Genomic DNA, 13,239 nt, shown 5'->3' on the forward strand with positions numbered 1-13,239 from the left:
TGCGCAGCGGGGGTCCCCTCGGGGTCGTGGCGTGACCCGCCCTCTGCTCTGTCAGAGGGAAGGATAATCAGGACACTGGGCCACGTCCACCACGGCCCGTCCGTGGACACGTATGGGGACGCTGCCAGGTCATGGGCACTGGTAAAGCTGGCACCTTCAGGAGACCAGAACTGCGCCCCCTTTAGCCTTTACCTGTCACCTTCACCCATCCCGCATCGTTCCATAAACAACAAACCGGGAGGGAACGCCCCTGTTAAAATATGCCGGCCCCGGGGACGTGATGCGGACACTGACGTTGGCGCACGACTCCTCCTGGCTCGCGGGGGCGGGGGGCGGGGGCGTGCGAGGGGCTCGGTTTTCCCTCCAGGTCCGACGGTCCGGTTCAAAGCGAGGCCTCTGTGACCGAGGCGGGAAGGCACCGGAGCTGGAGCGGAGCTCTGGGGCGGAACTCCGCTGCTCCGACATCCGGGCGACGCGTCCGCGCGGAGCGCCTCGCGCCCCGGCCCGCCTCCGCGCCGCTCCTACCGCAGGGCTCTGGTGTTTATCGCAGCCCAGGAATAACAGTATTTACAGTCACAGCGTTGTTCTGGGAACTAAATGAAGTGATCCATGAATTATACATAGTGCGCCTGGCACGGCCTCCGCCCTGGCTTCCCTACCCGGCTTCCCTCTGCCATTTCCACCACAGCCACGGCTGCCACCGCGCCGCGGGGGGCTTTATGCTGAAAAACTTACTAGAGCCAAAGAATGCATCTTTTTTAAAAAAGAATCCTCACCTGCGGATAGGTTTATTGATTTTAGAGTGAGGGGATGGGAGAGAAAGAAACGGCGACGTGAGAAACATCGCCTGATTGCTCCCCCCACATGCGCCTCCATGGGGGGGTCGAGCCCGCAACCCTTGGTGCCTGGGACAGCGTCCCAACCACCCGAGCCGCTCGGCCAGGGCTAGCGCCTCTTGTTTCGAACAAAAACGTTCTTACTTTGAAATGACAGGCGCGCGGAAAGCTGCAGAGATAACACAGGGGCGCGTCCTGACCCCGTCGGCTCCCGGCTGGCACCGCGCGCCGCTCGGGCGTTCTCTCCCGCTTCATCCGGACGGCGTCCGCGTACAAAACGCCCCGCCGAGACCCAGAACCCCGTCTCCCGGGGCCGCGCCCTCCCTCCTGCCGGCACCCCAACCTGCCCCTCGCTGCGCGTGTGCCGTCTGAGCGTGTGATATATGTGGAATCGGATGGCATGTGACCTCCTGGGAGTTTTTTTCACCCGGCACAATGCTCCCGAGAGCCTTCCAAGTGCCCGTGCGTGTCACCAGCGAGCCCCTCGTTGCTGCTGCGTGGCCTCTCCCACCGCCCGGCTCAGACGCGGAGCCGGCACGCCGCTCCTGTGGGCCCTTCGGGCACGGTGGCGGCTGACCCCGGCCTGGAGCACAGGAAGCGCTCGCGGTCTCTCAGTACCTTTCCTGGCAATGAGCACCAACAGGCTGATTTTTTTTTTTTTTTGAAATAAAAGGTTTGAAAAGCCAAAAATTAGTGTGCAGAGATGGATGAAAAATTTTCTTCCTATTCCAAGGAAAACATGTTAGAATCACATCAGAACATTTCCTACCCAAGGGTGTCCCACCTTTTGGCGTCCGTGGGCCACACTGGAGGAAGAGTTGTTTTGGGCCACACATTAAATCCATGAACACTGATAAAAACTGATGGAAAAAAAAAAAAAAAAAAAGGACTTCAATCAATTTACGATTTTGTGTTGGGCCCCATTCATAGCCATCCTGGGCCACACGTGACCCACGGGCTGGACACCCCGTGACCTGTACAGTCACTACCACGTCGATTAAAAATCATTTCTCTAAGATGCTTCAAGTAGGGCTTCAGCCACTAGCCCCGTTCTCACCTCCCTTGAGCTACCGAGAAGACTGTGCATTTTAAAATACCTGTCCGCTCGCTGACCTTCTTGTATCGTCCCAAATTAGTGGCATTTCTTGCTACTTGGCACAACGTCCTAAAGGCTCACGAGAGCTAGCGTCCTGGGCGGACAAGCAGTGTGTAGCCTTGTGAGGCCACACCGGACGCGCGTAACTTTGTTGCGAGGCAGAAGCATTTGCTGAGTTAACAGAAGGGGGTCAGGGCGCGCGGGGAGGGAAGCCTGGGGTTCCGGCGGCCACGGCCGCGCCCTGAAGGCACGGACTGTGCGCCCGGGTCTGTCCGTCCCTCCGGCCCAGCGCGGCACCCAGCCCGGAGCAGGGGTTCGGTCGCTGCGTGGGGAGTTAACCGACACTGCAGGAGAGAACGCGGGACTCCGTGCGCGGCAGGAAGTCCCTCTCGCGCTACTCTGCCGGGTCTCAGCCCGTCCCTCCCTTCGCGGGGCTGGGAGAGGCTTCCTGAACTTCCTGCTCTGTGGACAGAACCCACCAGCCTCCTGGCAGCTGGGCCTCCGTCTAACAAAGCAGAAATTCCCAACATGCTACCTGGGCTGTAAATACTCTTCAACCACCTGAGTGGGTGCGGTGGGAGATGTTTACCAACAAAACCAAACCAAACCAAACCCCAAACTGCTTGGTTTTTGGTGCCTGCCCATTTCTGCGGCATCGAGGCTTCCGTCATGGCCGACTTCTAGCCACCAACAAGGAGCCACGAACGCTGGCTGCCCCGCACTGTCCCGAGCACATGCTTCGATGGAGGGCGGGACCAGGGTCCGGGGAGCTCAGTGGTCCCAGACTGGGCCTCCCCGGCCTCTGCCGGCCCCCCTCACCGCCACCCCTCCTCCGATTCCCTGGATGGGCTCGCTTTGCGCCAAGACCGGCCCCCTAGGGCTCGGGGAGTCAGGCCTGCCCTGGATGCCCATCACCTGGCTGCGACCGGCTGGTGTTCACCGTGTTCCTCCCGTGAGGCGCTCACTGAAGGAGTGTCAGCCGGCAAGGAGCGTGCTTACATCGCCCTTTTGCTGTGCGTGTTTTCAACCCCACGGACGAGGCTTTACTGACGGTGGCCTGCCTCACCCTGAGCACTCATGAGCGCCTCCAGGAGCCCGGAGGAGCCACTGCCTGCTCCCACGTGGGGAGGAGAAAGCTAGAACGTGGCTGGAGCGGATGCCCATGCCGGGAGAGACCGTCCGGGTGGCCGGTGGCGCTTTTGTCCGCCCGGGGCTCAGTGATGGAGGCGGCAGGGGCCCCCGAGGGCAGGCTGCTTCCTCCACGGCCCCTCCCTCCACCCCACCTGCTTTTGTGGGTGGAAAGCCACTCTGCTGGGATGGCTTAAGGTCGGCTAATGAGGGGATCTGCAGGGAAGATTCTAGATGCATGACACCTAACTAAGTGTAACGGATCATCAGAGAGCCTGGGAGGAGCTCGTTCACTGTGTGGCCTCCTGAATCTGGCTGCGTGAGCGCGGGCTGACGACTCACAGTGGTAGGATGCGCGCCCCTGAAAATGGGGCGCTTGAAGTGGGAGCCTCGGGGGCCTTGTGGGAAGGGCAGGATCTCAGGCCCCACTGCACACCAGCGTCAGGACCTCCATGTAATTTTTACACGTGTTCCCGTGGGAAACAGACTGCTGCTTCTCCCCCGGCGCCCGTTCTGATGCCCCGGGTTAGGCTGCAAGGCGGCGGAGAGGGGGTGTGAGCAGGAAAAAAGAGCTTCACTTCGTTTATTTATCCACTAATTGAGAGAAACGCATGGGAGATACGAGTGAGACACAGACTGGTTAATACGCTGCAAACACGGCCGAGGCCAAACAGGGTTAGGGTAGGGGCCGGTGTCAGTGGACGTGGCACAGAGTGAAGTTCGGCGGGGTGGGCGGAGGGAAGAGGAGGAGCTCGCCTCTTCCTGGCCGACGAAAGAGGCTCCAGCTTTCCTCCTGGGCCAAGGTGTGGGGAAGAACTGTTGGAAATCTCCCTGTGTGAGGACTCTGCCCAGCGAGGACGTGAGCCGGTGCGGGGTGGTTCGGCCAAGGGGTACTCAAAAGCTCCCAGGCGCCGCTCACCTGCAGCCAACTCCGGGCACCGGGGAAACGGGCTCACTGGCGGCTCTGTGGCTGCCGCGGCAGCGGCTCTGGAAGGGATACAGCAGCGAGAGCAGGGCGCGTCTTCCCGGGCGACCAACGCCGCCACGTGGGGTCAGTCTGGAGGGTGAGGCGAGTAAGCGCATCCTCGTTTTACTGACATGTGAAGATGTGGGAACCTTGTTAAAGGCGCCAAGGATGAGCGTGAGACACCAGCGTGGAGCCTCCCCTGGACGTGCCCGGGGAACGCCCGCACCAGTCCCTCACTGGGGGCTGCCCCCCCGAGCACGTCGCTTACCCTCTGACCTGGCCCAAGGGGGCGGCCGAGGACCCCGACCGCGCGCAGACGGCCCGTGCGGAGCTCCCTGTGGAATAACTCCCAGTGTAGCTGTGATGGTTCTCTCCTCTGGACGCTGATCATCTGGATGAAAGCCAGAGGGCCAGATAGCTGCTGGGGCCCGCACCTCCCTTTCACTGGCCCTTGGGGGCGCTGAGGTCCCCTCTTCCCCACTCCCCCCTCAGGAGAGTCCGCCCGACACTGAACGGTGGGACAGGCATCCCATGGGCCGGCGGAGTCGGGCCACATACAACTGACACCCACTGGCCCTTCGGGACAGTTCGTCCCTTGTCGACATCAGATGCCCGCTCCGACCGGGGTGAGCTGGACCCCGTGACCCAGCAGGCCAGTCCGGCGCAGTCCGCTGCCTCCGTGCATGCAGCATTTACGGAGTGGGTCCTATGGGTGTCACTGTCGTGTTCAGTCCTGAGCCGGGGCTGAGCTCATTAGATGATGAGCGAAGCCACACACGGTCCTGACACTGAGGCACAGCAGCAGAAAGACGGAGACAACATCCAAACAGGCGAATGGCGACCGCTGCCTCTGTTTTGGAGACAGTCAAAGCTGCAGAACGACCTGTGTGTGTGTGTGGGGCGGGTGGCGGGAGGAGGGAGACTAATCTGCAGACCAGAGAGGTGGGTGTGGCGCAGGAGCCGGGGCGGGGCAGCCCACGGGGCAGAGCCCGGGAAGTGCGGAGGTGGGAGATCGAGCGTCACGGGTCAGCTCTTCAAACAGACCTGTCCAGGCCTCGCCCGCGCTGCCTCCTCCCCGGCTGAACTTTGCTCCACATCAGGAGGGCAACAGGCTAAGGTGGCCCAGACACTTTGCTCAGTTTAGAAGGGCGGTCGATAGAGGAACAGAAGTGCGGACCAAAGGGACGTGTTTCCCTTTCGGCGTCGGCAGAGGCTGATTTAGGCAGAGTCTTTGGGGTGTGTTCGCTGTTTCTCCAGCGGCATCTTCTGTCTAAAGACCTCTTTACCTACCTGCTGATATCGAGCAGTTTTGCTTGGCAAAGCCCGGGTTTCTTAGAGTGACTTAGAGTTTTTCATTTTTTCCTTCCCGGTACAAAGACTCACCTACGACACGCAGCTCCGCGCTGGAGAAGATCGCGCCGTGTCGGTTCTCTGCCACGCACTGGTACATGCCAGCGTCGGAGAGGTTCGCCGCCGCGATGCTGAGCGTCCCTTGGTCGACCTGAATCCTGTCCTGTGAAAGGAAAGAGGAACACAAAACAATGGCTTTCTGCAACGGAGACCTCAGGCAATTTCGCTACATGTTATATCAAAGGGCCTTAATGGGGAGAAAATAGCCCTCATACAAGCAATTTTCATAACATGATCTATTTATCTGTCAACTAAATTTGTGGCAGGTCAGATGCTGAATGGAACAACCCATACATCAATTGGAAAATGGAATTTAAATTGTAGGACTCTCTTGAGTTCTCATTGATTTAACAGTGAAAGCATTCAGATTAATATCTCTGTGGAATAGATGAACTTAACATTTCAAATGCTTTTTTACTCTCCGGCCCGTGCTGCCCGAGGGTGAGGTGTGGGGCCGGTGCTGGAAATACAGCCCCAAGGGCTGTTGGTCATATGTAAAACACTCCCGTGAGGAGCAGGCAACCCTGGGGAGATGGGTCAGACCAGATCGTCACTTTAAATTTGCTAAACACCAAGCAGGCCTGAGGGATTCACTGTCCCCTTCCTCTGCTGCTGAAGGCCATGTGCGGCAGCTGCCCAAAGGGGGGGAGTCGGTGTCCGGCACAGGGACCCCGAGGGCAGGAGCTGCGTTACCCACGTTCCTGAGCACCAGGACGGCCCCGCCTCCCCCGAGACCCACACTGAACAGGTGACATGTGCGTGGACGCCTGGCGTCTGTTTGCCTTGGAGCGACATGAGCTGGCTGGACACCCACCGGCTCTGGTCAGATCTAGGCCCTTGTGCCCTCACGGTAAACGAGGGAGGAGCGTGCGGCCACCGGGGCACCGGCGCTCGGGGCCGTCGGTCTGGCTTTTAGAACTGAGAGCGCGTGTGCCAGCCAGGGCCAGGGGTGGTGTGGGCGCTGGGCGCGGGCCGGGCCCCTCGGCCTGTCCACTTTCGAGGCCAGTGACCCAGTGACCTCCCTGCCAGTGCCCACTGCAGGCCCTGCCCAGGGGCCCTGTGCCCGGCGAACTGGCCCTCGCCTGGGGCCTGAGGAGAAGGTCAAATTTCAGTGGACACTTGAGTGCAGCCGGAAAATACAATAAGGAAAATTAAAATGGACACAACAGTTCCCTGTCCTGAGGGCCCCCCATCTTCCCCGGCTCCATTCCGAGTTCCTTCCCAGGGTTGGCCCTATGGGGCGGACGCTCCTGGACCACGTCAAGGCCCTTCGTGCACCCTGGGGTGTAGCCTCTCAAGACCCCTTCCGGCACCGGGGTGCTGTTCTCCCAGCCCCAGTGTCCTCTGAAGGAGCTTCCCAAGTGCAAGGACTGGTCAAGGCCGGGTCGCCAAGGCAGAGCCTCCTTGCCCAGCTCTGGGAGGTGAAGGCCCCCGTCTGCCCCAGGGCGCCCCCTGGCGGCCGGCACTGCAGCCGCAGGCTCTGTGACCTCCCTGGGCTCACCCAGCTCCCAGAGCAGCCCAGTGAGCCTTGGGCACACACCCCTCTGCCTGCCGCCTGGTTTCAGAAAATCCAACGGCGGAGCGCGACGTGGGAAAAGCCTGCAAGGAGCACTTACGCTTTTCTTCTCTCTGGGCCGAATCTCTTGCCTCTCAGTCCTTTTCCTTAAAAAGCTTTCCCTAAACCCATTTGAAAGGCTTCTTCAGGCCAACTTGGGCAGTTCTGAGCTCAGCAGACATTTAACATTTGGATCTTGGCTCCATTTCTGACAAAGGATGTGATCTTAGGCAAATTGTTCCGTTACGCCCCTTTTACAGATGAGCCAGTGTCCTTGCCTAGAAAGGGGACAGTGGCCTTTACTCCTCAGGCCCCTTGGGAAGGTCCGATGTGACAATGTGCTTGAAGGGGTAGGACGGGTCCGCGTTTGCTAAAATTGTTTGAGAAGCATGCCTCCCACGTCCTTTGTGAATGTTATTATATCCTATCATTTCTCCCTACAAAATAAATAGTCTCAGGAGAATTTCTATTTCCTGGTTATGTTTCTAAGATTCTCCTTGGTCTTTTAAAAGATTTATCTGCTTATCTTTTCAAAATATCTTGCTTATTTTTACGGACAAGATTTCTTCGCTTATCTCTTCGAGCATTGTACACGGAGATTCCTATTTCTTTGTTCAACTGTTTTATACATGGGTTATCTTTCTAGAACATCACTTTTGCATATGGCTCGGGGTATTGGTTTGCAGACTTGTTCGTAGAGTTATTTTTGTGTGTGTCTCCTTCCCCCCAATTATGGTGTGGTGGCTGTCACAGCCTCGTGGAGCCCTGACCTGCGGGGGCGCGGGGACTCCTGCCCCTCCTGTCCCGGGGCGGGGGTGTGGCCCAGGGCTGCCCACCCCTCTTGCTGGCTACACACTGCATTTTCCAGATGCCTTTGCAGCGAGAGGTGACCTGGTGTCTAAGAGTCCTGCCAGCCAGGCAGCTGACTGGCTGCTTGTTTCACTGGGTGGATGGAGGGGGGCGGGCGGGGGCGGGGCTACACCTGAAGCCTTAGCTCTAAAATGCCTGTATCTTGTCCCTAGAGGGGAATGCTCACATCTGAGCTCCCAGGTACCCCGGCCTGCTCCAGGCCTCCAGGCTGCGCCTCCGTCCCTGTCACCACGGTGAGGACCTGTTCTCTTTGTGTGGCATTAGAGACGCTCCTCCTGGGTTTAGTTTGTCCATGCGTGTTGGAGGCAGAGGGGGTCTTTGCATGGCGGGCGTCGTGCGCCCTGTGGTTCAGACGCCTCCCAGGGGAGCAGCCACGAGGCCGCGCTGCCCGGGGAGTCTGGACTTGGAGAGACCTCGCTCGCTCGCGTCCCCGCACACACGGGGCCCTGTTTCAGCACCACCGCGCGTCCCAGGCCAGCCGCACGGCTCCCGGCTGTGAAGCCAGAGGAGTCAATCGGCGAAGCCCGGGATCTGCTGAGAAGCTGAGGAGCGGGGTTCGCAGGTTCTGTTTTTCAAGTGCATTCCCTTCCACGTTTTTCACTACGAGTGACACCAGGTCACACGCTATTTTAGCAGCAACTCGTCATTTTCCTGTTTCCATAGCAACAAGGCCACATTAGACAGGACAGTCAACGCTGAGACACAGCCGCCGCCTGTTTGCGTACCTGCGTGAGCAGCGGGTCCCCGTTTTTCAGCCACCTGTACGTGGGTCTGGGCCTCCCGCTGGCCTTACACTCCCAGGACACGTTTTCCTCAATGGCCACGTGGATGTCGCTTATTTTCTCAATCCAACTGGGTTGAGCTGTAGCCGTTCAGAAAGCAAAGAAAAGACGCACGTTCAGTGCCCAGCCTATTTTTATCACAGGCAATCAAGGGACAAAAGTTGGCTTCTAATAAAACTCCTTTTCCAGATGTTATGCAAATTGGAAGGCCGGGTAGAAACTCGGAGGGAGATTTCAGAAGGCACCCGCCCCACGCCCAGCTCTGAACGCCGCGTTGGTAGCCTGTGTGGCTGCTCTTTTCATCACTAAAGGCAGAAGGAACGACACTGGCGTCAGCCATGGGGCAAAGCCAACTGTCCCTTTCCCTCGGGTAGTGCCCCCCCGCCCCCTTTTGTGTGGGACAACTACCCAGAGCTGCCCACCGTTTCTGGCTGGGCTCACGTTTTGCCAGCTACACACTACGTTTCCCAGAGTACTTTGCAGCGAGAGACAACCACGTGACTAAGCTCATGCCAGCGGCACCTGTGCCAAGTCCTGAGCGCACCTTCCAGGCTGTTTACGGAGATGCGTGCCCTGGGCTCTCACTGCCCCCTTCTGCTGACGGGACAAAGATGACAACGAAAACAGCTCTGGGCTCAGGAGTAGGACAGAAAGGCCAGCCTGTCACCTTGAATGACCTTGGGGAGCAAAGCAGCCCCAGACTCACCGGCCTGTTTTTGGAAAGACACGTGAGACCGAAATAGGCGTCTTTCGGCCGCTGTGTTTCGGGGTCCCTTGGCGACAACAGCTCAGCCTGGCTCTGACTCACACGACCGGCCCCGCACGCTGCACAGGCGGCTTCTGTGACTTCCTGCCACTGCGCTGTCACCGCTTCCTACCATCAATGCTTGTCACAGCTGGGACAGACTGGCACCCACAGGGGGGTGGCCCCGGAGTCCTGATTTTTGCCAGAGCCCTTTCAGCAGCCGAATCCTGCCCACAGTTAACGCGGAAGTCAAGCCGCCGCCCTGCACCCCCCAAATCACGCCCCGTTTCTCCTGCTTCCCCCGAGGACACGTTGCCTTTCCTCGCTCGTACAGCAGGTGAAGGAGCGTTCGCTCCGCCCGCGTTCCTGGAAGCGTCTTCGTCACGATGGTGCCTTCTGCCCAAAGCATGGGTCACGCTACAGTTACTACGCAGCGAACGCATGTAAGTAGAGGACCTCCACCCCAGATGCCACGCAGAGGAGAACCTGCCCCTCATTCTGGGATTCCGCAGGGGCATGCCCGCCAAGGTGAGCCCAAGAGTCCGAGTCCACGCCAGGATCTAATTCGAGGACACCACTCGACGTTCTTACCACGCCGCTCCCGGACGCGGCTCCGAGTCTCCCTTCACCGGGGCGCCGAATTCTCCGTAATTTGATTCAAAACGAAATTGCTAGTGCTGAGGCCAAACTATCTTCCTTTGTTAATAATAAACACAACGAGAAAAACACACAAGTCCCTTAACCAGCAGAGGCCTCCAGGGTCCTGAATAAATGCTTCCTCTTTTTTCTGGAAGCAATTTCATGTTTTTCAAAGAACAAAACACAATGTTACAAATCCTCTACTGATGGAAGCTTTGCTGCAGAGGAGGGGAGGCCAGCTGGGTCGACTTTCAAAGGAAGTCACACCAACGAGCCTTAACCCGAACGCAGGGCCACCGCTGTCACCCTCGCGGGAGCTGCCAGTGGCCGCGGTCCTGTGTTGGAAATGCTGGGGAAAGTCACAGAGACGTGGTCCTGCTTCGAGGGCCGGGGGTGTGGCCCTGGTAGGGCTGATGGCTTTCCCGTGCCTGATCCCACCTTCCACCTGCTGCCGGCGCACCCCCCACCGAGCCCACAAAGACAACGCAGGCGGGAAAAGCCCCAGGGAGCTCTGGGGAATATTAACTAAGACAAACTTTTCAGCGAAAGGGAGGGAGAAAGCCAAGGGCTGATGTAACTGAGGAAGCCGTGTCAAGTTGAAGTGGAAGAGGAAGCAGGAGAACCACGTGCAGAGAGAGGGGTGTCACTGGTGCAGCCTTGCGGTACCGCCTGAGTGCGTTCACGCCCGCTTCCAGGACTGCGGAGCGCTGGGCGCGCGCCGCGCGGCCCGAGGGAAGGGACAGGCAGGGAAGGGCGGCTCTGGCCGGGCCTGAAAAGATGCTCCCAAGTGAGGCCGGCGCAACCCTTTGGAGGGCTGGCTCCGACAGGGTCCTGGAGGCCCAGGCGCTTGGCGGGGAGCTCGGTGGCCGTCCTCTGTGCTGGCCAGTGGGCAGTCGTGATATCGTCAGCACCTCCTTCTTTTTAAAGTGAAACTGATCCACAGCAGCTCAGTCTGAAATGATACAGACATGCTCCTTCTGAAGCGAATGTCTCCGCAGGGGCTGGGAAGGTCCGGATTAAACGCCCTGATGTACGACAAGGGGCGAAGAAGGAGATACCCTTTCCCCTGACCCCCCGGCGGCAGCCCCACGGGGCAACGGCCCACGCTGCGGCCGCCGCTGCTCCCCGCTCGGACGGGATGGGTCACAGCTAAGCCGGGGAGCTTTCTGAGCTGAAGTGAGGTCCTGCGCCTGTTGGAAATCGTTGGTCTCCGTCTCTTTGGGTCACCCAGTGCAAAGTCCCTGCGTAAGGAAGGCTGCGTTTCAGGGCGGGATACAACACATTGTTTGCTTCCTTTTCTTATAATGCATGTGGGTCTACGGCATTTTTCACTTCATATCTAGACTACACTTTATAACTCCATGCCTCAATAAAATCTCCAGGGAAGGCCTGAGCTGGTTGCTTCAGCATGATTATTTCAGAAAGAAGGTTATGTCTGAACGCCTTTTTGGGCAATATATGTAGCTCCCGCATATTAAACAGAATTAATCATGCCCACATATAAAAACAGAACCATCTGCTCTGGCTATTCCTGTTCTTTCAAGGCGTGAAACAGAAGGATCCCTCCTCTAAAACATCTTCCGTTTTATTCTCAGGCTACCCATATGAGGGTAATGGCTGTGTTGGGTTTGACCCTCTGACTCTGCTAGTCTCTTGGACAGATGAACAGTCTCTTCATTTCAATCTTCTGTTCGATTAACTGCCCAGAAATGAGCTAAATCAATGCGCGGGTACGCATTCCAGCCACTGCAGTCGCGCCCAATACCAGTCTCTATTGGAGATGGATATAACCTGAATTTAGTGGTCAAACAAGTCTCAGAGCTATCTGGCTGGTTCTTCCCAGCCGCAGGCCCCCTGTTTGGTCTCTGCGTGGCCCTCTGACTTCAGACCTCGTCTGCTCCACACACAGCGGCAGCTGCATCTCAAGGGGCGAGGGGGCGGGGGTGCCGATTTCCTTCTCTGAAACCCGATCCTTCAAGTAAAGCAGCCTGCCCGTGTTTTAAATACGGAGCATTTCAGGGAAGAGAGAAGTAACTTGATGATAAAACAACGCAGTACTTTGACAAACACGCTGCTGGGACACCCCAACGTAGCCGCGTTGCAGGGTAGGCTTTGGGCGCAGAGGCTGGAGACGGCACACTCAGGCTTCCCCCGGACCGGGGGGCCAGGCGCCCACAGGGGCTAGCGCCCCGGCGTTACCGTGCGGAGCGTGCGGGCGGCCCCCCGCGCCGGCAGGATGCGGGGCCTCCGGGCCCTCGGTCCCCTTGGTGTCCCTCGGGCGCGCCCGTCTCTGGCCTCTTCGTCTCCTGACCCAGTTACTAGGAGTCTCTCCTTCTGGAAGGTGGGGCAGCTACCTCCTCCCCCCGTGATCCGTGCAGCGGCCCGAGCTGTGAAGACTCCGTACAGGAGGGCATCACGAACACAGCGCCGGGAAGCCCGACAGAGACCAAAAAAAAAAAAAAAAGGCAGCCAAGCCCTTCGTACTTCAGTCGCCTCTGCGTCACTGGGGCCACGCGAGGAAAACCAAGGGGTAAGCACAGGGCTGCAGGCGGAGCTGGGGGGCCGCCGGCCCGATGGGCTTCGGGCTCCGCGGTGCTTGCAGGCGGGCGAGGGCGGAGTCGCCTCTGACCGCAGGCCGACCGCGCCGCCTCCTCCCCACGGGGCTGCAGGGAAGTCTCTGTACGGGCGGCGGGGGCAGGGAAACACCCTGATCTTAAAAAGCTCTCTTACTTCCTGATCTCCATCTCAAGTCCGGATCCCCGACGAACACGCTGCCTGCGCAAGGCCCTGCCGGTGGGGGCACTGATGCCCGGAATGACACTCGGGAGCGTCGTGCTCCCGGGGGGCGGGAGCTGTTCCCCGGGAGGCCGCTGCGCCGGCGCCCGGTGACGGAGCACTTCGTGCCTCCCTAGCATACGGAAAACCGGGGTTCCACTCAAAGGAAAGTAGGAAAGTGGAAGTGACTGTATGTGATCTGCTGAGCAACGCCGCTGAACCGAAAAGTCTGTCCGACGAATAACAAAACAGATCGTTGGCCGTTTACCGGAATATCTTCAGGTAGTCCTTCTCTGACATATAAAAAATGATTACATAATTACCACACCGGTGAGAAAAAAGTGCCCTACGCCCCTAAAACAGACGGCCGCTGGGTCTCCCGGGCAAACGGGAAGCTCCAGTCTCACGTTTCTCCCGGCAACAAGCTGTACTGTCT

General features: G+C 58.7%; 1 protein-coding gene across 1 annotated transcript in view; it reads right to left on the minus strand.

The window, feature by feature from the left end:
• The window catches only part of LOC129087769 (contactin-4-like), a 268,769-nt gene that overhangs the window by 86,993 nt on the left and 168,537 nt on the right, over positions 1–13,239 (minus strand). The window contains exons 8-9 of the mRNA XM_054594798.1: positions 8,588–8,724; positions 5,411–5,540 (exon numbers count right to left, since the gene is read on the minus strand). Coding sequence (XP_054450773.1) covers positions 5,411–5,540; positions 8,588–8,724 — 267 coding nt within the window. The remainder of the gene's footprint in view (positions 1–5,410; positions 5,541–8,587; positions 8,725–13,239) is intronic.

The sequence above is a fragment of the Pteronotus mesoamericanus genome, unplaced genomic scaffold (assembly GCF_021234165.1).
Source record: "Pteronotus mesoamericanus isolate MK-2021 breed Mesoamerican mustached bat unplaced genomic scaffold, CSHL_Meso_final scaffold_533, whole genome shotgun sequence".
NCBI lineage: Eukaryota > Metazoa > Chordata > Mammalia > Chiroptera > Mormoopidae > Pteronotus > Pteronotus mesoamericanus.